The sequence below is a fragment of the Cavia porcellus genome, unplaced genomic scaffold, assembly GCF_034190915.1.
Source record: "Cavia porcellus strain 051 isolate PalLab524CR breed Dunkin Hartley unplaced genomic scaffold, mCavPor4.1 scaffold_26, whole genome shotgun sequence".
Lineage (NCBI taxonomy): Eukaryota > Metazoa > Chordata > Mammalia > Rodentia > Caviidae > Cavia > Cavia porcellus.
The window spans coordinates 13,456,508-13,480,082 of record NW_026947509.1 but is presented as its reverse complement, the minus strand read 5'-3'; the positions used below and the strand labels follow the sequence as shown (position 1 = coordinate 13,480,082).

The following is a 23,575-nucleotide window of genomic DNA, read 5'->3' as shown; positions in this document are numbered from 1 at the left end:
GAATGCTTTATACACAATACAAAGACAAATGTTCCCTTTTGAAAATCCCAGCTGAGTGTTTTGCTCACAGAGAGAAGGTGGAAGTTGCTTGGAGTGCTCAAAGCAGATTCAAATCCATCAGAATGGCCACAGAAGAATGAACTGAGAGAATTGGATGTCAGAGCTCATTCTTGAACTCTTGAAACCAATAAATAACACCATTCACTTACCTGTTTATGCTGAATTCTGCCCTGGGAGAAATGGGAGGTAGAGAGGTTATGATGCTCAGTATTTCCAAAAAGGTGAAAGCTTTTAATCTCTGGACCGGAACTGGCCAGGTGGGAGCTCTACCAAGGGAAGGGCTGTCCTCAAAGTCAATGAAAACAAGAAGGACTAGTGACAGCGGAAGGCCACAGACAGAGAGCCGATCCTGATCCATGTTGTGTAGAGCCTTCCTAGCTCCCCAAATTAGTGTTATGTTAGTAATTCATCATAATGCAAACAAAGATGACTTTGTATCTCCAGCATGGTCCCCTTGATCGTGTTATAAACATTCCCTGAGTTTCCTGTTGTGTTCGCTTGCAATAATGATACACATAAAAAGCGGAAAATCTTTCAAGGGCCTGGTTTCCTACTTGACGTTTGGAGGGAAGTGGAAGCAAAGCCACGCAGCAGAGCACAGCAAGTGCTTCGTCACTTCACAGGTCACTGCCTGCCTGCGGGCCCCTTCCTGAAGAGCAGAGATGGAGAAGAAGACTGTGTTTAGGCTGCTAACTCATCATGATCCCTTCTGATGTGTACTTGGTTGTGGTGATGGTAGTGGTGATGGTGATGGTGGTGATGATGGTTGTGGTGATGATAATGATGATGCATAATGTGATTCTACTTCATAGACAGTATCCTAAGTAGATTATGCATATAAATGTGTATACATTGACATCTGTCTTGTGCATGTGCATGTGTATATATAATGCACATATGTATGCATATATGTAGATAGTTTAATCATCACATGAGAATTCTTTCTAGCCCACTTTACAGAGAGGTTAAGGAACTCATCAGTTATAGGCACAAAAGCTGAGTGAACTCACCCCAAAGCAATAAGGAGGTAGGCTAGAGTTCAGATCTGACTCTTTGCTCTCTCCCCACGGCAGATAAAAGTCCTTCAGTGTGTGCCACCACGCTCAGAGCTGCGGGGTTGTCCAGTGGTAGCCCCGACCAGTGGAGAAGCACCGGTCCCTCTTGTCATCCTGAGAAGTTTCTAGAGCAAAGTGGGCAGAGAAAGATGAGGACCGGCAGGCAGGGAATCTACTGTGATGCTGCTTTTCAGGCTGGTGTCAGGCTGCTGGGGTAACACAGGAGAGCTGTGTCCAGGAGCAGAGCTGAGGGGACCCCAGAGCCTCTGCCCTGGACTGCAGAGGAGGGAACCAGAAGAAACACACAGAAAAGAAAGCCCTGCTCTGCGACAGAGGGCGATCTGTTATCTCTGAAAACTTTCAGGGCATTTCTGTGCTTCAAGGTCTTCCAAACTAAAGTTTAAAGATTAGTTTTACAAATGGAAACTCATTAAGTTCTTTCCACTTGCGTGTTCTTCCTATGATATGATAACTTAGCTGCAAAGAAAGGTGGTACAAGGTTTCTACAAAACTTCTCTGACTCTCCAAATTCCTTAGTCACATCTTTTCATAAACAAGAAGCTAACGGCTCACATCTGTATCACTGTTGATATTCTAGTGCATAAGAAGGGTGGGTGTTTACAAACCTGAAGGGGAGTTCAGATCTGCCTCAATGTTTTATCAAGAAAGAGCAGATCCTTAGAGGGGTTGCGGTCAGTTGAAACCGGGAGAGCTCAGCTTCCTCACTGTTTACCCAGAAGAAAAAGTACGAATGGCAGGAGGAGCTGTATGACATTGTGGAATCATTTTCAACCTCCCCAAGAGTTTTCCAGTGCTCCAAAAAGTAACCAAAGTGTCTTTCCAGTTTGGTTAGTCCCATTCCACTCTCCCAAGTCTGAAGCCCCATTCTCTAGGATTCCTCTCATGAACACACTCCAGTTACACTAGCCAAGGTCTTCTCTGTTTCTCTTTGCCTAGAAAAAGCTAAGAAATTGTGTCAAATTCTCATAGCAAAAGCCAAAGATGCTAGATAAGTAATGGCACTTTAGAAAATTTTCAGATCTTTATAAAAGATGAAGCATTGATTAATATGGAAGAAAGAAAGGAAGGGAGGAAAGGAAGGAGGATCGGTGTCAGGTAGGCACTGAGCAAAATGACACGCTTTCCTTTATCCTACAAGTGAACCAAGTACAGTTGGACACAAGAAACCAGGACCCGAAACCAGAAGTCATGATTCTGTGATAAATCACTTCTCCTTTTGGGTCCTCAAGATCCTTCATTTTGAAATAAGGTTGAAGCAGCTCTCCTCGAAGATTCTTAGACCCTCCCCTGTCTCTCACCGAGTTCCCTCTGCAAGCCTTATTATTCCCAGTTGGCAGACACAGAAAAGAAGACATCAGTGAGTTAAGTGGGATAAGCCGCCCACCGAGGCTGTGAAAGGGTTAGGGATGCAAGTGTACTTCTGAGCAGGAGGCTGTCGTTGAGCTCCCAAGATTCAATTCTTTATTTTTTTTATTCTCAGTAACAAAATTTTCACCTTGAGGGCAGAAATAAAATGAAGTTAGAGCTCTTCATAATTAAATTTCCTGCAGAAACTCGGCATATAAATCAGCAGCTAACTGGATGCATGTGAGTTGCTCACAGCTGCAGGTTCTTTCGTCTTTGTCAAGAAAATTAAAGAAATGCCTGTTCACATTGCAGGAGAACAACAGACTGGACATCTGTAAATGATGAATTGAGCTGTGGTTAAGCGAAGTTGGATTAATTACCCAGAATTACAGTGTGGAGTGTTGCTAATGCTTCTCTCCCTGTCCAGCTGACGGGAGCATCTATCAGACAGACGTCTGCCCTGGCTCCTGTTTCCTCAATAAAACCTAGCAAGCCGTGCCTGCCCTTTATTTATGCTGCCTTCGTGTGGTAGCCAGAAGGGACCCCCTCCTGTGCCACCCCCTTCCCTGTGTTAACCATCTTCTGCTGTGTTTGAGAAAATAATAAATGCAAGTACTGTTTTTTGTGTCATTACATGCCTTTCCTAATTCTTATTTTGTTCTGATTCCTAAAACACCTGGTAGAAGAGAAAACAGAAATCTTGAGACTCCTGCATTTCATAATGTCCCAGGGCACAGGACAGAAAGGAACACACCAGGGATACAACTCGAGTTTTAAGGAAAATAATTCCACAGAGAGCAGCTTCCTGGCAGGGTGCTGCAGCCGCTGGAGGCCTTAAGCTTGTTCTAGCTCTGTGGGTTCAGCCCTGACACTTTGCTCATTTTTGGGAGGACATAGTTGATCTCTTCCTGAAAATTTTTCTCTTCCAATCAGCTGATAAACTCCAAGCTTTCTCAAGATGATTTTATTTCCAACAGTTGGACCATTGACCTAGCTATTGTCTTCATTTCTGATGGCACGGTTCAGCTGTGTGGCTTCTCTGGGAATCAGGATGACCCATTACGGTGCCCAGTGTCACCGGGCCAGCCACCAGGCAGAGGGCTGATCTCGGCCACATGCAGTTTTGTGTCATTGCTGAGATGACATTAAGGATGTTTCCACTCCTCAGTCGGACCTTCAGCTTTTTTTCGTGTGATAATCGACATGTGAAGCCCCAATCTCTTATTTTTCCCACTATCAGCATTTTAAGAATGTTTGTTCCTAAACCTGTTCTGAATCTTATCTCTGCTCTGCATGAAAATGCTGGCAAACAAAAACCGGTTCCATTTTTCCATCTGTGGCAGCCTGGATCAAAACGTATAACCGGAAATGAGGCTGAGAGACCCCCACGAGAGTTTAATCCTCTACCTGTCTAGCGGTAGGGCTTGGCTTCCCCCTTCGCCTTCTGTATTTTTATTCTATACTTCCGGTTTCCCCATTAGCTTTGACAGATCCCAGTCACTAATTTCCAGATTAGTGTGTGACAGTATATATCCAACATGAGCCCCACAGCAGAGTAGAGACCAGGAAACTGAGTGATTGATGCTCAAAGTAGTTTTGAGTACTACTTAGCTTTAGGTTCTAATCGGAAAAGCCTCCTCATAGAGTATGGCCCTTCTCTGTTACTGTCCGCAAACGTCATTATTGCCTTTCTTTGGTCATTTTCCCTAAAGTGTCTCTTGCCTGTTGCCTGAGCGACTTCCGGTTTCTTTTGGAATAGCACTGAGTACTTGGTGCTTCTGTCTAAAAAGTAGGTAAGCATAGAACAAGCCCATACAGTGAGTGCTGGTGGCCATGTGCTGTTACACTGTGACACAGAGTAGAATGAGGCAGTGTCATTGTCCTCCGGCCAAAGGACAGAAAAAATGGGGAAACTGAACACCTGCTCACTAGGACAAGGGAGAAGTTACAGCCTAGCAAGCTGTGGGGTGTCTCAGGAAGCAGGCTTTAGGACAGATTATGGGATCCAGGCTTGGGTTAGGTACTCAGGGGAGGGTTAAAGGGTCTGGGCTCTGCTCAGGATTGGACATTGTTAGGAAGTAGCAACAGTGCTGTGATTGGGCATCTGAATAAATCTCATTGGTAGGGGAGTGAGAAGGAAGTGGAACTGAACTACAGTTGGTGGGGAAACAGCCGTCACCCCCGTGAACCAGGCCATGAGACACCCGGCCCTGATTGCAGCTTGAACAGCATGCACATTTATGTGTCTCCTGTCATGGTCACACCATGGCTTGTCTGTGTCCGGAACCATCGTGGATGGTCACAGGGGCCCTCCCGGAAGTCAGTGATCTGTGGAGTGGCTGGACAGGAGGTCCAGGCCCGGCTGCGTGTTGCAGGCCACTTCCTGAGAGCGCAAGACATCGTCGACAGTTACGCGCCAGTTACCTGGTGGCAGGGGCCTCTTCTTGCTTCCTAGGTGGAGAAATGCTGACGAGCTGGTCCAGAGTCCCACAGTGGACAACGCGATGAGCCAGTGTTAATAAAACTCTGTCTGGTCCCCAAATCTAATCACTTGGTGATTCAGCCTCATGAAATGAGACTGAAACAAAGCCCATGCATTTATAATTTTTTTGGTGTTTTGTTTTGTTTTGTTTTTGTACCAAGAATTAAACTCAGGACCTTGCACTTGCCAGACAATCACTGTGCCACTGAGCTACATCCCCATGGGTGTATGAGAAAATCTGCACTCAAAGTCTTTGATTATCACCGATTAGGTCTCCAGCCTATGTTTGTATTTATCTCTGTGAGCTTTTCTTCCCTTGTGCAGGCCCACACATATGCACTGGGGGAAATGCACAGAACCATCCCTGCGGTCTCTCTCTCATGAATTTCTATTTGTCCTTTCCTCTGGAGGCTTGTGCAGTGTTAGTGACAGTGATAATTGCTGTGTTTTATGATTACCGTGTGACGAGCACTGTTCTCAGACCTTCATGTGTATTAACTATTTTAAGTCTCAAGATAGCTATATGAAATGAATGCTTTTTACACCCAGTTTATGGAGAAAGACAATGAGTTATAGAAATTAAATAAGTTGTCCAAAGCCACACGACTGGAAATTTGTCAAGCTGGAACCTAATTCCAGACAATGTGACCAGAAGCTGTGACTGTATCCATTCTGTTATGCTACCGTTTACAGTCACCATTTGTTTTGCTGCACAATTTAATGATCCATGTGAAAAAATATTAGTGCTAAGGAAACAGATCTGAAGTCAGTCTGAACAAATGTAGACGAATATTACAGGGAGCTGATATGTAAGAGCCAAAATACAAAAGCAAGCAAGAGTTATACTTAAAAATTATGACATGCCACTTTTGTGTGCCATAATGTAATTATAGCTCCTACCTCAGTGTAATAACAAATGCGAGAAAAAGATGTCACTAATACTGCTCTCTGATGCATTTTTTTCCCTGAAGTTAACGCCGTCAGCTGCATATCACACTGATGCTTTTGATTTTAATCCACAGATGAAAGAGCTTGGTGTCATCTTCTACAACTGCAGCTGCCTGGTCCTAGATTTACAAAGGATATTTGCTTTGTACAGTTCATTAAAATTCAAGAGCAGAGTACCTCAGACCTGGTCCAAGAGACTCTATGGAGTCTATGACAATGAAAAGAAATTGCAACTTCAGCTGAACGAAACCAAATCTCAGGCGTTTGTGTCGGTGAGTCATTTGCCCTCCCTTTCCTCCTTCTCCAAAGCTGCTTTATTAAGTTGCAGTGTTTCGCTGTAATCTTTTGTTGAGCAAAAAAAGAATTAGACTGATCCTATCTCATCCCCTGAAGAATTAGAATGTGTCCTCTGTTTTGCTCACCTATGTGCTAACCTCAGATTTGATCCCCACAGTTATCTCATCAGGTGGGCAGGGGATTGTAACCACTCTAAAGTGAAGATATCCAGACTTTCCTGCTAACACAAAGTTCATCACCAGGAAATGTAGAAAAAGGCACCAGACCCAGGTCTTTTGATTACCTGTTAGCCATGATTGGCCCATTTTCTGTGCCATCAGAAATGCAACGATTCCCAGATGTTTTTAGCAGTGCATTTCTTTGATGAGACGGATGGAGGGAATCTTGGTGTATAAAGCACACCTGTGCAGAACTACCCTGTTTGTGTGGAGTCAGCAGACAAAGGTCCTTCAACAGGACAAGGGTCCCTACACTGAGCTTCTCAGCCTTTGACTCCACTGAAACCCCGTGCTTCACCATCCCCACCCACCCTCATCTCCTGGTCCACCATCCCAATCCCCACACCCCCACGGCTTCGTGCAGTTGCTGGGAAGTGACAGCCCCAGCCCTGAAACTTCAGTACCTGAAAACCCTCCGGGGACCCCGTTAATGTGCAGATTCACAGCCCTCCCCCCACCCACCCCACCCAGGACTTGGTCCATTGCTGGGATGAGCCCTGAGAGGTCGATTGGAATTAACCTTCTGGACTGATCCTAGGGCTCAGAGAAACATCTCTAAACAGTGCTTCCGACAAATAGAAACATTGGTGTTTTTCTTTTGGTTGGTATTGGTGCTCTTGAGCCAGCAACTTTTCTGATGCTAACAGGCGTTATATAAAGAGTGAATTCCTCTATATCTTTTTTGCCTGTTCACACGAAAGCAAAATCTGAACATTTAGGAGAGAAGTACCGGAGGGAAAAAAGCAAGTTGAAGTTGTTTGTCTTAAATAACAAATTCACATAGATGCAAAAGCACAAAATGGCCTATAAAGGGTTTTGATCAAAGAGAACTTTTCTAATTGGTCAATGAATTTGTTAATGAAGTTTATTGGTACATTTTAGGTATGCATAATGATCACATTCATCATAGGGAATTTGTAGCTGTACATGATATAACTTGATTCTTTGATTTTTTTCCCAATGCCCTGCCCTCCCTGAAGCCCTTCTCTCTCTATTTACAAAAGCTTTGTCTCCATTTTTCCTCCCTTTCTCATTTTTTTTCTTTTCCCTTCCTTTCTTTCCCCTCCTTCCTCCCTAAGAAGAAAATTTGAACATTTTCTTTCTATTTCACAATATCTGTTATACATGTTGGTCCTTATTTACCCTTTCAGTTTCTCATACCAGAGAAACAATGTGGTATTTAAACATGTGTCTCAGATTTATTTCACTTAAGAGTATGGTCTCATTAGCTAGAAATGTCTCAAGCTTTTCCTCCTCTATGGCAGAGTAGAACTCCATTACATAACAAAACCACATCTCCTTTATCCAGTCCTCAGTTGATGGGCATTGGGTTGATTCCAAGATCGAGCTATTATAAACTATGCTGCTATAAACAGGGGTGCACATATATCACAATGGTCTGATGCTTTTAATTCTTTTGGGAAGATACCAAGAAGGGGAATAGCTGGGTAGAATGGAACCTCTAGTCCTAGTATTTTGTTTGTTTTTTCTTAAGTTTATTGGTAAATTAGTTCTGGTTTCGTGAAGAATACTGATTTCCACGTGGCTATACCAGTCTGCACCCCCACCAACAGTGGAGGATTCCTTTTTCCCACAGCCTGCCAGCATTTGTTATTGGTTGACCTCGGACTGTTAGCATTGTTTGAATTTGCATTTCTCTAACATAAACTAGAACTTTAAGAGGTCTTTTTAATATAAATTTAAAATGTGATCAAGAATATAGTAGCAAGTGAGCATATTGCAATGGCCTTTAACAAAATTGTGCCACACGTACATTTTCATTGCATCTCAAGACAACCCATAAGACCAGAAGGCCAATAGAATTTACAGTTTATATAAGAGAAGCAATAGAAAACAGAATGACATGACGTCCCAAGCAAGGGGTGTCGCACAGGAAGCAGCATGAAACGGATGAACTGGGGCTAGGCACAGAGCTCAGTGGTAGAGTATTGGCCTAAAGTGTGTGAGGCACAGGTCTAATTCCCAGTGTCACAAAAATAAGGAAAAGCAGGGGTTAGGGGAGGAGAGGGGAGGACGAACGGAGGGGGAGGGGGGAAGAAGGAAAAAGAAGAGAAAGGGAGGGTGGGGAGGGAGAGAGGGGTTAATGAGCAAATTTTGGATAATCACTAGATTTTGAATTTAAGGGTTTAATTTTAGAAATAAGTGAATGAGATTGCAGCATAATGTTAAATTCTGATGCATCTCCTTTGTGAATTTTAAGGTTAACCTACGTACCATCAAGAGAGTCCCAGGCCCTTAGTAAAATCTACTGTATTGCAAGGCCTCTGTTATAATCTGAAAGTTCAAAGTCATTAAAGAGATAACTACAAAATGAATTGCAAAACACATATTCGGTATTCTTTTATACTGAGTGATGCTTTCACTTTCTTTTTATTTATTTTAACTTATTTTATTTTTGTTTCTTATAAATAATAATATTAAGCCTGCCTTTAAATTCTAATTCAACAGATTATTGATCGCAAAGTGTTTTAGAAAAGCTGTAAGATGCTATAGGTGCTAAATAAAAGTCAGAAAACTGTGGCTCCTGGAATCACACTCCTGCATCTCACCTCTATCCTAGCATTTATCACATTTGTAATTGTAATTGTAGTCATCTTTTCCACTGTTTTCTGAGGCCCTGACAATCATACACAAGATTCTTTTCATCACTGGTATTTTCAGGACCTCATTCAGACAGTGCTCTCTAAAAACAGCCATAAATGTTGAGCTGAATTTATTAGCAGTGATACTAATGGAACATTCCAGAATGCAGATCATTTTTTTTTTCGGTAGTAAAAGCCAAACAAATGCCAAGACAAATTTATTTAAGTTCAGTACGATGTTGTCAAACATCGTAAAGTATTTTTTATAAGCTGATAGTCCCAGACAAAGTCGAACCCAAAAAGAATATTCAGGAAACACAAAAAGAACATTTGAAGACCTTAAAAATAACAATTCCCAAAATTACTTTTAGATCATTGCGAATGGCACAGCTAAATATAAAGTGCAAGCTATGATATAATGTGGATTATTTCTAATTTCCTCATAGACCACAAATAGGTACTTGGCTAGATTTGACTATGTGATTTCTAGTAACTTGGGGCCAGATAATTCTAATTTTCTTGCATTTCCTGTTGAAATTGGGAAATGAAAATAAAAGTTTTGTCATACAAATTTCTTTTCAAAACCCTTCAGATTTTGTCCCTGAAAAGCAAAAATGAACACACAAACAAAATTATGCCTTACTTTCTGGACAAAGACTAGTAGTTCAAGGTCTGTTTTTACTGATCTGGGTGCTAGACAGACAGATTCCACTTCTTGTTGTTTATTATTGAGTTCATTCACCCATCAGTCGTGTGTACTGCGATATATTTAGTGAAGGAGAAGACATGAAACACAGCCTGATGCTGCTGCGGATACAGATGCCCTGTTACACGCTCCCTTGGCCTTCCGGAGTGTGTCATTCCTTACACCTTCACCAACTCTCCTGAGACGCACACATTTGTGTGTGTGGTACCAGGATCAAATCCAGAGCCTTGTGCCTGCGAGGCAGAACTCTACCACCAATGCCAACCCCACCCCAGAAATATAATGCATCACAAAGGGGACCCTTTCCTAAAACACCAGGATCAGTGGGGTTGATATAGTCACAGAGCTTTTCGGGTACTGGTACCCTGTCATTTTAGGAGATTCTCTTCACCACAAAGAAAACCCCATCAGCATTCCCCATCACGCTCCATTTTCCCTTTCTCCTGCCCCTTGCACCCACCAATTTATTTTCTCTGTACGGATTCACCTTTGCTAGACATTTAAAGTACATGAAATAAAAGTGTATATAATCTTGTGGCCAGTTCTTTCACCTAACATTTTCAGGTTTCATTTATGTTGAGCTGTATATCACTGCTTCCTGTGTTTCCTTGTCTTATCTCTGTGTGTGTGTGTGTGTGTGTGTGTGTGTGTGTGTGTGTGTAACTATAGTACTAATGATTGACTCCAGGTACTTGTTGGTACTTGCAGATGCTCTACCAGCAAGCTACCAGCAAGCTACATTCTGTCCCTTTGTATTTCTGTATTTTGAGACAGGGTCTCTCTATGTTGCCCACATTGGCCTCCAATTTGTGATCCTCCTGCCTCAGCCTCCAGGGTAACTGGGATTGCAGATGTGTCATCATCCTCAGCTATTCTTCTCCCTTCATTTCTTTTTAGGGCCCAGTCGTATTCCCCTATTTGGAGAAATATCTATCAAGCACTTTACCTAGTTTTAAATCAGTTTTTGGGGTCTGGGATTTAGCTCAACACCATAAGCGCTTGCCTTGCAAGCACAAGGTTGTGAGTTTGATCCCTGGTACCAAAAGATAAAAAAAAATAATAATAATTTATTAATTAGGGTTTTCTAAAATATGGAGTTAAAATTTTTTTATATGTTCTGGATTGAAGGCTTTGGTAAGATATGTTATATATAAATATTTTCTCCCATTCTTGCAGCCTTTCATGTTTAATTACATTTTATGATTAACATTCAGCAATTACAGTTTGGACCTTTTAAAATAGGAAATCACTATCAAAAAAATTTTTTAAAGTGCTAAGGTCTGTGGAAGGCAAGTGTTGAGTGAATGTACAAAGTACATGCAGTGTGAGGCCCTAATTCATTTAAGAGAGGAACCTAGGTTAACCCAGAGATGGGGCGCCCCCAACGTTTTTGATTGCTAAAAGATTATCAGAGCTGAAATACAGAATAGGGTTCTGCATTCTCCTTCTTTATTTCCTGTGAAACAAAGAATATGCATTGCCTGGCTCAGGAAATTTATTCTAGCATGCCAAGAAGAAGCTTAACAGCTTTCTCTCTAATTCTACCCCTGGTATTAGTAAATTTTATTTATTTCATAGTGATTTCCTATTTTAAAAAGTCCTGCACCAGAGTAGTAGATTATGCTTCTGTGTTACAATTAATTTGTTTATACCTTGAAAAAAAAAATGTTGTAGACGCTGACACATACGGGCACTATTTATAAAAGTAGAGACTCTGGACCATACAGGAAGCCACCAGCAAGGCCTCAGGGGGAGGGGCCTTGTTGTAAGTAAACACGCATTTTTCAGTAAACACAGAAGCATACACCAAGTTGTAGGCATTGCTTGAGGCAGAGGGACCGTAGGAAACAGTAAGGCGGATAACTGCTGATAAACATGAATTCACCATGCTTTGAAATATCTAGAATAAAGCAACTCCCCCTGGGATCGGAGTGTGGGATCAGACAAACTCTCCACCTTTATTAGTCTATGAAACGCTTCCACATTCATTCCACACACACTGAGCACATATGCTTGGTACAAGGTCCAAGAGATAAGACAATCAAATGGGTCATGAGGTGGCAGATAAGGCCACAGACAAAGAACCCAAGAGCATGTGACATGTGCCAGCACAGAGCTCCACAAACCAGGGACTCTGCCTGGATCATCTATGCATGCTGGGTGCCTCTGTGAGCCGAGAGCATGGCGGGCACTTGGAATCTTTGCCAGTGTAGTGCAAGCAAGCTCAGAAGAGGGGAACAGGACCCATCCAGGAAACAAATCATCCTCTTAAGAGGCCTTGAGGTGAACCAGTGTGAAAGGCAGATCACCGTCACCCCTTAAAAAGCAGAGACCAAGATGTCTCAGGCGAGAAGGGCTAGAATCTGGCCCACATCAACGCTCTGCTCTTTCCTCTGGATTACTGGTTGTAAGATGACAGCACATATAAACAGGCCACCAACCAATAGATTCCATTCTGGGATCTTGTGATGAGATTCAGGATGCTCTTCACATGGGTACCTAGACAGGTGTACTTAGACACATTTTGGAGTTAGCCTAGGAACCTAGGCTAGGGATAAAATCCTTAGCTTCTCCAGGGTATCCTGAAACATGTTTAAAGTAGGCCCAGCAGGCTGGAAAATTAAGTGATTTCAATATTTAATTGTTAATGGTTGTAAGAAAATGATGAAAATGAGGTTCCTAAAATCAAGCTAGAAACCATGTAGTTGTGGAAGGGGGACCAGTGCAAGGAATGATGGTATGAATTTGCATATGTTAAATAAGTAAATTCTGCTGATGAGTGGTGGCAGTGGTTACACTGCCCTGTGAGTGCATGAAGTGTCACTGAACTGTACACTTAAAAATAAGATGGTTAAAAAGAAATACAAAGTGTATTTGTATAAATACAGAGGTGGGAGAGGTAATATGGGGTTAAGGTTCTGAAGCAAAGACTCTGGAAGAGATGATATTTGAGCTGGAATTTAGTTAGCAGGGCCAAGAGGACTGTGGTGGCCAAAAATGGTGCAGCTCATCAGCAGGAGAGGCCAGCTGAGCAACTGCCCAGAGGCTGATGTGGATGGAGTTACCATGAGCTGGAGACTGTTCAGCCCGGGGACGCAGATTGCATGGTGGCCAGCAAATAAGGACAGTGGAATCACACCGTAATAAACCCCTCCCCGAGAGTTCAGGCCACAGCCCCAGAGAGCAGCACACATTTCTTCCCAAGCATGATGTATGTTTGTCAAAGATCATGGAGCCAAGGCAGTGGATTAGGAAGCTGTCATAAAGCCCTGCAAACAGCCCTGGTGCCTAAATGAGAGAACTGGTTATCAGAAGTAAGAGGGAGGGACCGGTCCCAGAAGCCCTGGAGAGGCGGGTGTTGGATACCTGTACCTCTGTGCCCTGGGAAGTGAGCACAGGACCAGCAATGCTGCTTGAATGTATATCATTCTCGCTGTCATTGAAATTGGAAGCTCATCCTCATTCCAAAAGAAAAAAATAAGTGATCAAAAACACATAGTGCTCGTCACCTGCCCACAGGACGTCCTGGACAGTGATGCCTGGAGGGAGGGTGACCTTCCGCAGGCTCCTTTCTTACCCCCCCCCAGGTGCATTTCAGTGACTTCATCTCAATGCGCTGGGGTGGGGGTTACTACAGAAGTGGGGCAGGATTTGCACCGGAAGTGACTCGGAGACTGCCCAGCAGTCTCATTTGTTTCTAACAGTTCCAAAAACCATCTATTCGGCTTTTAGGTATTAAATACTCCTTGAGTTATTTGTGCTTCTAGACTTGCCACAATGTATTGATTGTCCAAGAGACACAGGAATTGTAGGGAACACTTGCTTCAATTCTGTCGGAGGAAAACTAATGAAAAAACCAAAGTCTATCTGTCCCTTGCTATAGAACCTGCACCTGAGAACATCATATTTTTATAAGATTGAAACTTCAAGCAAAATGAAAAAACATACCGCAAGCACAGTTGCTTCTTTTTTCATTTTGCTGAAACCTGGCAGAATATCTTTCTTCTTTGGCTCGCTTGATGAATTTGGGCATCTTAATAACTCACTCCGTTTCTCCCGTAGAGTTACTGATGATCTTCTTATGCAGCCAACACTACTCTTCATGAAAGAATCAGGGGGAATGAAATACAAGTTTTAGATTCTGTACCGTGATTGTTTCCATGGTCACATCAACCCTTCAGTGAAATGGTATCTAGAATAAATATCTTGCTATAGAGAAAATGAACAGCTATGGATGGTGGGGTGGGCCCCAGAACTGTAGGAGGTTGAGGCTAGAGTGTTTCCACCCATGACACGCACACAGAGATGTGTGTAACACAAGCAAGAATTCTGTCCTGAATCAGAACAAAAGGACAGGCTCAAGGCCCATCGCACCTAACCTTGAGGTCTCCATGCCTTAAGAATGACCAAAAAATACCCTCCTCTAACCCAACTGGGAAGCAGAAAGTAGGTTTGCAAACATTTGGTTCCACGCCAAGTCTCATGCCAACAACTAACACGCCACCATCTTGGTGTCTGTGTCTTCCCAGAATTCTCCCAAACTCTTCTGCCCCAAGAACAGAAGCTTTGACATAGACGCCATCTACAGCGTGATAGATGACGCCAAGCAGTACGTGTACATCGCAGTCACCGACTATCTGCCCATCTCCAGCACGAGCACCAAAAGGTGAGTGAGCGCCCCACTGTGCAAACCTCAGAGCGGCGCACTGAGTCGGTGCCACAGGGGAACCGAGCTGCTGGCAGGCGGAGTCCCGAAGCAAGCGAGGGCGGTTCAAGTAGCCGCCACACACTGGCACTTTCCCGGGTGCATCTCCTCCAAGTGCAAGGCTTTAAGGGAAGGGCGTCCCGTCCTTCTCCAGACCCTCAGCAGCCTGCACTGCAGGCCTGAGAGCGGTTTCAGATGGAAGGTTTTCACTTTGAAAATTACCTGAGAAGAAAAATAAAATAATTTTTTTAAGGCTGAGAGGGATATAGCTCAGGGACAGAGGCCTTGGGAAGCACTGAATTTGCTCTCCAGGCTGCAAGACAGGTAAAATAGAATAAAACAAAATGAAGTAAAATAAAATATTTTTGAAATTTTATTATTTTAAAATTACTAACAAGAATGAAGGCATGTTCTATGAAACTGGAGTCCTTGATTTCTTGGATTCACAGCAGTCTGCGTTAAATGCTAACGTCTCACAGATTTTCTCAGTGTAAAGGAGAAACTGGAAACAAATTGAAAGCGTGATGTTTTCAGTCAGTGCGTTTCTCTGCATGAGAAGCCTCAGCATTATCTTCTATGGTCAGCCTTGTGCAGGTACCTGGGGCAGAAGGAGAGACAGGCCTGATGACAGACTCTGGGAAACCCTTGCGCGTCTAAACGGATGGCCGCGCCCAGGGACTCTCAGCTCTGCTCTCTTGCTGGGAATACGGAGATGTGGGAGCTTGTCAGTGGTGCAAGTCATCAGTTTAAACCCTGGATATATTTCAAAAATGCATGCTGCTGAGAAAGCAACCCAAGACTTTTCAATTTGAAAAATGACAGCTGAAAAATAACTTTCCTGGGGTTAAATGAGTGAGTCCCCTATTGCTTGAATACTTTTCAGATCTGAAACCTACATAGGCATAATGTGTGACTTCTTTATGCAAATACTGAATTGCAAAGGAAGTCTACCGGGAAATGAGCGCCCCCGATGGCCGTCAGTGGAAACGCATTTAGAGCTGCAAGATGTGTTACTAAAATGCTTTCACTTTAAAATATTTCGCATCCTTTGAACCTTCGTATATTTTTTCCACATATGTTCACATCTTTTCTCTTTCTCTTTTTTTAATGTTTCTTCCATGTGTTGCTGATTTGGTTTTAGACTTCAGCTTCACTTTGGGAAGACGTTTGAATATAACAGATTCTATTTTCCTGCTACTGAGAATAGGTCAAGTTTATGCAGTTTTGAGTTAGGGTAGGATTATGTGTGCTCAGTTTGACAAAATCTCCATTCCATGAAGTCCCGGGAAATAAGGGGAAAGAAATTAGCATGCAAGATCTAAAATATTTTTGAAATATGAAACAGAAAATCAAAACAACATTAGAGAACTGGAGATTCCCCTGAATTGTGCATCTTCTTTAGTTTTGGGCTGTTGTTCCTAAGGTGCGTCTTTTAGAGTATTGTTAAAATTTCAAACCTATACCTTGGGCTTTCGAAATGAAAAGATCATCAAAGAGAAATAAGTAGTTCAAATTTTTCAAAAATCTGTTTACTCATGTTTACGTAGTCCTAGAAAAAGTTTTTCAAGAGTGAATTCAATTTAAATTTTAAAAAACTACGTAATACCACATTTTTGTGTGTTTGTGGAATTAATGAGTATCTTAGAGACTTAACTTTTAGTCTGTTGCCAAATATCTAAATGAAAGAAAAAATTGACACAATCCCAAATGAGAGGTGATTGACACCATGTTAGCAAAAGACTCCATAAACTGGAACTACATGAACCTGACCTATGACAGCGTTAGGATTCCTAGTTTTCCAGATATTTCAAAGCGAATGGAAAAATGATGTGACTAATAAATCCTACAGTAAAGAGCAGAAGCCCTGCGACAGCCATCAAGCTCTCTCTTTAAGCAGGCCACTTAATTATTTAGTCTCGACTTCCTGGAGAACATGGTGGACAGATAGCAGCAGCTACGGAGGCTCTCTGAAAGACCCAGCTTAGAATTCAGGAATGGTGCGGAGTAAGGAATCATAAGCAAGTGGAGATATGCCCTGCTGACCTAAGAACAAACTGGGCTGAGAGAAACCAACTGGGAATGCAATCCTGGTGTTATAACAGGAACAGAAAAGCCTCAGTGTGAAAGCTGGAGCCCGCACCACTAGAAGCCGCGATTTGGGTTTCCCGCCACTGCTGCTGCGTCTACATCCGCTCCGCAGGGAGAGAGACGAGCGAAAGCTCTGAGAACGGGAATCAGTGAACGGAGTTGAAAGCAGGACGGGCGGGGAGCTGTGCATTGACCTGCAGTGAGTGAGAGAAATGGGGACTCTTCCACGGTCTAGGAGACTCCGACAGAGGACATTCTGGGACCGGGCAGACTTGCGGGAACAGGGCGCTGCAATGACTTCAGTCACGTATCCCCCTCTCAAGCGGGATTGGTGAGCAGTGCCTAGCCTACGTGACGCTGCTGGCTGAGACCCAGTAGGCTAGCACAGCCCAGGTCCCAGCACTTGAAGGTAGATTGACCTGGAGGGGTGGGCCCCGCATAGGCTGCCTGGTCTGCAACTTCCTAGTGTGCTGCGGTGGGCGGAACACCTAACCGGCACAATTCAATCAGACTGTGGCCCACAGGGAAGGAAGCTGGGCCTCCTATATACGCTTGCGTATATAAGAAACAAAGAATATGGGAAGAGGCAGCAACAAGAAAGGGTCCTCGGCCCCCAATCCTGAGAAAGAGGCAATAGCAGACACAACACCAATAGATATAAAGCGCTATCTCCAGAGCCTCATAGACGAGTTCAGGAATGAAGTTATTAATGACCTGAAGCTAGACATAAGCAGAATAGTTAGAGAAATGCTAAGCACCACATAAGAAAAAACAGATGGTGGAATGGAAGAACAGAAAAAGAGGGGAGAATTGTTTGATGGAGAAAATAGAGAAAGCATAGAATACATGAAACAGGTTCAAAGAGATTACCAGGAAACTAAAAACTCTATCAAAAACTGGCATAACAGCTTAAAAGAAACTAAGGACAGATTATCTGAACTGGAGGGCAGATTTGTAATATGGGAGAATGAAATGAAAAACTTCTTAAAAATAACAAAGAAACAAACAGCAATAATACAAAGACTAGAAGATGATAAGAGGATCTATAACTTAAGAATTAAGAACATAAAAGAAGTAGGGACACAAACAAATGAACTACAAAAGCTACTCACAGAAATAATCCAGGAGAATTTTCCTAATTTAACAAAAGGTAAAGATACTCAGTTGTGTGAAGCATACAGGACCCCAGCCACCTACAACCCAAACAGAGCAACACCTGGCATATAATAATTAAAATTCCAGAAATCCAATACAAGAACAGAATATTAAAAGCCGTCAGAGACAAGAAACAGATTACTTACAAGGGACACCCATCAGAATTACAGCAGATTTCTCGGCACAAACCATCAAATCACGAAGAGCGTGGGGGGAAATAATTCAAGCTTTGAAAGATAATAATCTCCAGCCAAAATTGAGATATCCTGTACAACTGCCCCTGGAAATTGATGGAAAAACAAGGTGCTTCCAGGATAAAGAGGAACTAGGGGAATATGCAACCACCAATTCAACTCTACAGAGAATACTGCAGGATATTCTAAAAAAGAAAAATACGAAGAATCCAGAAATAGTGGCAGAGAGGTCACAATGAATGGAGCAGAAAACAAAATGAAGAAGACAAACTGACAACTAATGACAGAAAAAGAGCTCAACAGAAATGAGGCAGAGAAGATTGGATGATAGGAACAGCTATTTTGGAGAAAATGACATCTTAATAGGTAATACTGATTTAGTATCATCTTGTTTTGAAGTCTCATCAAGCTTTTGTTCTTCTGTCTCCATTGGTCTAAACAGGTTGTATCTTATTAGATTTTATTATGTATGATAGTATAAGCAAAAATTTTTATAGACAAGGAGATTATACAGAAACCAGTGTTCATTTTCTGTTAGTTGATTCTAAATACCCTGTAATACTGTCATTCTCTTAAATGGTTTTACATTGTTTTGATATATTTGATGCTACAGTATACGAAGTTATACTCAAAGATTTCAAGGAAAGAGACAATATGGTAACTACTTTTGTGTTGGGATTATCTTGTGGTGAAACACTATTTGGCTTAAATGGTTATGTTTTGATCTGTGCTGTTTTGCTATTATGCCCTCTTTTATCTCAATCTCCCTTTTTTTTATGTACTTTTTTATTTTTATCCTTTTAATTAAGGGAAAAATAAACTTAAAAATAGTAGGATATATTATAGTAACCCACTTTGACTTTCTATTATCTTGATTTGAAGCCCTGTATTGCTCTCACCATCTTGTTTTGACTGATGTCCCTCTGTTCTGTTTTGCTTGATAGTACCAGGTTCGAAAGTTTAGGCAACAGCTGTGAAGATAGTGGGATTCATTATGATGCCCATTCTAGTTGACTATTATCTACTTTTGAAGACCTGTAATGTCTCCAATGTTTTGGTTTTGTCGGTTTTGTTCTTTACTGTTTTGTTCAATTGTATTATAACTGATGATATAGGCAATTCTATCAGAGATAGCAGGAGGCATTATGGTAACCATTGTTGATCACCTTGTATTATGCTTTTACATTATCTATTATGTCCACCCTTTTGATTTGACTGACTCTGTTCTGTTATGTCACATTTGGTTCTACTCTCTTCCAAAAAAGTAATAAGAACTGTGGGAGCAACAAAACCCAAAATGTGTAATTGTCATTGTACAAAAGAGAGGAAAAGAAAGTGCTTTAAACGATATAACTGTATGTATATGTATCTTAGTATAAGATAGATAGTGATATTACTGTTTTGTTGGGTCATTGAACAGAACTGTTTGCAGTCTCACTGTTGGAATGTTCACTTTATAAGCTTTAATTTTGTAACTTGAACAATTATTTCTAAGATGACAATATGTAATCCATTAACTAGTGATTTCCTACTATTTATTTTATAAATCTGTATAACTTGTACCCTTTCTCTGCTTTTTTTCTTTTTCTCCTTAAATAAAATTTTAAAAAAAATTATTTAGTCTCAGTTTGGGGCTGTTTGTGATGTGTTTCTTCCGTCACATGAAAGCTAGAGGTATAGAAGACCAATAAAAACAGCCTGATTAGCCTTTGAGGTTCAGTCACCCCCCTCACCTCCAGGTTTGCCTTCTGAGATTTTAGTTCTCTGCAGGTCGGCAGCATTTTAAAGCTATTAAATGAGAATTTCCAGAAATAAATAATATATCAGTTTCAAATAACATTTATTTTTATCTTAAAGAAAATAAAACCAAGCAAAACAAAACAGAACAAAGCCAATCAACACAAACCATTGTAAGTGACAGGGGCTTCAAAACAATAGAAAATCAGCAATGGTTACCATGATGCCGCTTTCGGTCTTCAAAACAGCTGCGGATGCCTTCAGACATAATAAAAATTAAACAAAACAGAGCAAAATAGAACCAATAAAGACAAAACAATGCAGTAAAGGTCTTCAAAACAAGATAATAATAAATCCAAAATGGCTACCATAATATATCTTGTTATCTTTGAAACAGCTGCCCATGCCTTGGATATAACAAAATCAAATTACAATTATATTGCTATAATTGTTCTATTTTATTATTAGCTATTATTGTTCATTTCTTGTTGTGCCTAATATATATATGTGTATGTATACCCTTAACATAGATGTGTGTGCATGTGTGCATGTGCATGTGTGCGTGCGTGTGAGTGTGTGTGTGAGTGTGTGTGTGTGAGTGTGTGTGTGTGTGTTTAGAGTGGGAAAGTTCAGATAATCAGAGCAGAAGTTTACCTGGGGACAGTCTCCCAGGAGGAGAAGCCGCAGTGGCATTTGGGAGCAGACAGAGCTGGGATTTTGTCGCTGAGTTGGTTTGCGGTGCATGCGTGGACTCAGGCTCACGCAGCCCGGGCTGTGCAGTGAGAGAGGCCTGTAGCCGCAGCCAATCTGTCTGCTCCCTGGGACACCCAGCCAGGCCCTGGTGGCCAAAGCCTGCCTTTGGACAGACAGGGGTCCCAGAAATTTCATTTCTTGGCAGCTAACCTGACAGCCTTGCATTTTTTTTCAGCCAGTCCTAAAGCGTTATTTATACATTACAGCACAGTCATGACCAGACTAAGGTAAACATGCTCTGTCGTACAGCAGATTTCTTTCCCAAAACTAACCTTGTTCTTTCCTTTTATCTCTGTGGATATTACTTCCGTAGGACTTACTGGCCAGACCTGGATGGGAAAATAAGAGAAGCACTGGTTTTGCGAAGCGTTAAAGTGCGACTCCTGATCAGCTTCTGGAAGGAAACGGACCCGCTCACCTTCAACTTCATTTCATCTCTTAAAGCTATTTGCACAGAAATAGCCAACTGCAGTTTGAAAGTCGTAAGTATCACAGTGACTCTGCTGTGAAAACAAAACTCCCCGTGTGTGTCTGAGTGCCAGAAGCACGTGCATGCATGCACACACACACACACACACACACACACACACACACACATACACACACACACGTGTAAACTTGCAGAAAGAATCAGAATGACAATCTTTGGTAGTGCAAATTTCTTCAGAAGGCAGGATGAGTGATTTTCTGAAGCAATTGCATGCATAACAAAGAACACGGCGCCCAGGTTTCCTCTCTGGTCCCCTTCAAACCTGGCTGTCACAGTGTTCCTATTTGCTTGAACTGCTTTAATCCCCTGCTGTTCTTACTTGTGAGACTGTGGCTAAACATTAGAAGCCAGCACCCAGTCCCACAATGCCCCCTTAGCCCAATGTCCTGTACCTGTTCCAGGACCCTTGGGCCACATGCTAATCCATCTGTGAATTCCTTGAGGAAGGCAAAATGGGGAATTGGTGATACTCTCAAGGTATGAACTCTCAAACTCATCTCAGACCTTCTTCCAGCCACCTCAGGGCCTTTGCACCTGCTCCTCTCTCTGCTTACAGCATCTCCCCTGTGCTTCTCCTGACTAATGGCCATGGATCCTTCAGCACTCAGCTTTTCCCAGCCCTCTGTTCAGTCATTCACAGACATCCTTCTAGATGATGAGGCGGTGTTTCTTTTAGCACATAGGGACACGGAATGGCAAAGACTTTGAAGCATCATCTTTGACATGAGTCATCTGGGATTGACCTGAGCCCAAATATCCCTTATAAGACCAAACAGAAGTGAGAGTTTGGAGAAGTGGCCAAGAGACTCTGTGGACCAGGCCTGCAGGTGGTGAGCTGGCCTACAGCTTCCCTTCCAACGCCCAGTGTCGTTCTCATGCCCACACAGTGAGCAGGCAGGCTGAGGAGTGTGCCCAGAGGGCGGCTGCATCCCCAAGGGGCAAAGGAAGAAGTCTGAGGATCATCACCACCTGATACACTAGGCGCCTGCTATCTGTTACATTCCCTTCCCACAGACAGACCTCAGTCTCCCTCTCAGCTAAGGGGAAAACAAGTGTTATCTTGTCTCGGCACATCTCTTTATTTACCTGGTAAACCAAGGCAGCCATGCTGATGTCTGCGGACTCATAAATCCCAGTGCGTATTAGAAATAAGATCAAAGCTGTGCTTACCCACCAGGGCCTTCGGCTTTCTAAGACAGTTTTGCAAATACCGTAAATGGACCCACTTGGTGTTGGATTAGTGGTTGGAATAACTGGGTTTGGAGTCAGACATGGGGGACAAGTCACTGCAGCCCCCAGAAAGCTGGGCAGAGACCTTGAGGAGAGAGTTCCATTGTGTTTAACGTCTTCCCAGACTAGAAAATACCTGGGGTTGTTTTGGCTGCAGGAGCACCTTTTCTGGATAATTGAAGTGACATGCACGGCTCCAGGGAACATCCATTGCCACAAAGAACAGGGGTCTAATCACCAGGGTCTTCCCAGCACCCAGTGGGGTCCCTGGCACATTGTTCACACCCCAGTGACAGAGCCAGGCCCAGGACAAAGACTGAGTCCAAGGCGTGGTTAGCCATCTCTGCGGCCTGTCCCGGGAAGCCAGCGCTCCAGAGGTCAGCATGGGTTGCCAGGGAGCACCACTGTCACACTTACGAGGCCTAGCAGGAGCGGACCCGAGAGTGCCTGGCACACTGTGGGATGCTGTGGCCTCTGACTCCTCTCTTGGCTTCTTTAGGGCAAAGCAGGGTCCCTGCCACCCTGTGATACACTGCCACTGAATCACCATGGAAGCACTATGCTGTTTCTCGCTGAAGACTTTTGAGAACGAAATCTTGGGATGGGAATCCCTCTGTCGTTTTCATCTCTCCGGTACTTCCCCAGCTTCGAGGTTTTGGCACAGATGGTCACGGTTCTAGCACACACCATCTGCTGGCTGGGAAAGGAGCTTTCAGCCTTGAGCTCTAGCCCAAGTGGCTGAGACGCGCCTTCAAGAGCAGACGTTGGAACCCGCCTGTGGACCATCTTCAGGAGCCGTGGGGACTCAGGACGCAGATGGCAGGGAACTCTGTCCTCCGTGGACAGGCGCCTCCAGCCCCTCCATCCCTCTCCCACCCTAATGCACCTTTTTATCTACCAAGAGCCTGCGGAAAGAGACTGCAGCTCACAAGGTCGATCCAGTGGCCTGAGTTGTTTTTTTTTTTTTTTTTTTACTAAATTAATCGATCATTTTTTAAGTGTCTGTGCTGTCTTCTTACATGTTAAGGTATCTAAGGACGTCAGTAGTAAGGTCTGATTCTGCTATCCTATCTGTCCCCTACCTCTCAGGGCCAGCATAGCGGCTTTCTCAAGCAACGAGGGTTCTTCTTAAAAGCCTCAAGCTATGACTTCGTTCTTGGTTGATCTTAGAATGGATATGTTATTCCTTTTCAAACCCACCCCCATTCTACAGTACTAGATGTCTCCAAAGGAGACAAAGCAGCGTTCTCAACAAATTAGTGATGAGTATGTATGTGTGTGACCGCTGGCCGTTGTCCACTGATGATGCTGCCAGACCTCATGAATTTCATGAATCTATGGCTCTGGCTTCAGAGCACTCACATCTAATTGAAGACACGGATTTCTCGGAAGGCAGCAAGTGAGAAAACGGGATTAGGTGGCATCACTCTAACTACGGAGCTCAGAGCATAGAATTTCCAGGGCGGAAGTGATCACCGAGGCCACT

General features: G+C 42.9%; 1 protein-coding gene across 4 annotated transcripts in view; it reads left to right on the top strand.

Moving 5' to 3' along the window:
- Positions 1-23,575, top strand: part of Pld5 (phospholipase D family member 5) — a 329,011-nt gene that overhangs the window by 291,696 nt on the left and 13,740 nt on the right. For all 4 annotated transcript variants that reach the window (XM_013157760.3, XM_063236753.1, XM_013157761.3 and 1 more), the window contains 3 exons: positions 5,988-6,185; positions 14,267-14,403; positions 20,683-20,851. In XM_013157760.3, the coding sequence (XP_013013214.2) occupies positions 5,988-6,185; positions 14,267-14,403; positions 20,683-20,851 (504 nt within the window). The remainder of the gene's footprint in view (positions 1-5,987; positions 6,186-14,266; positions 14,404-20,682; positions 20,852-23,575) is intronic.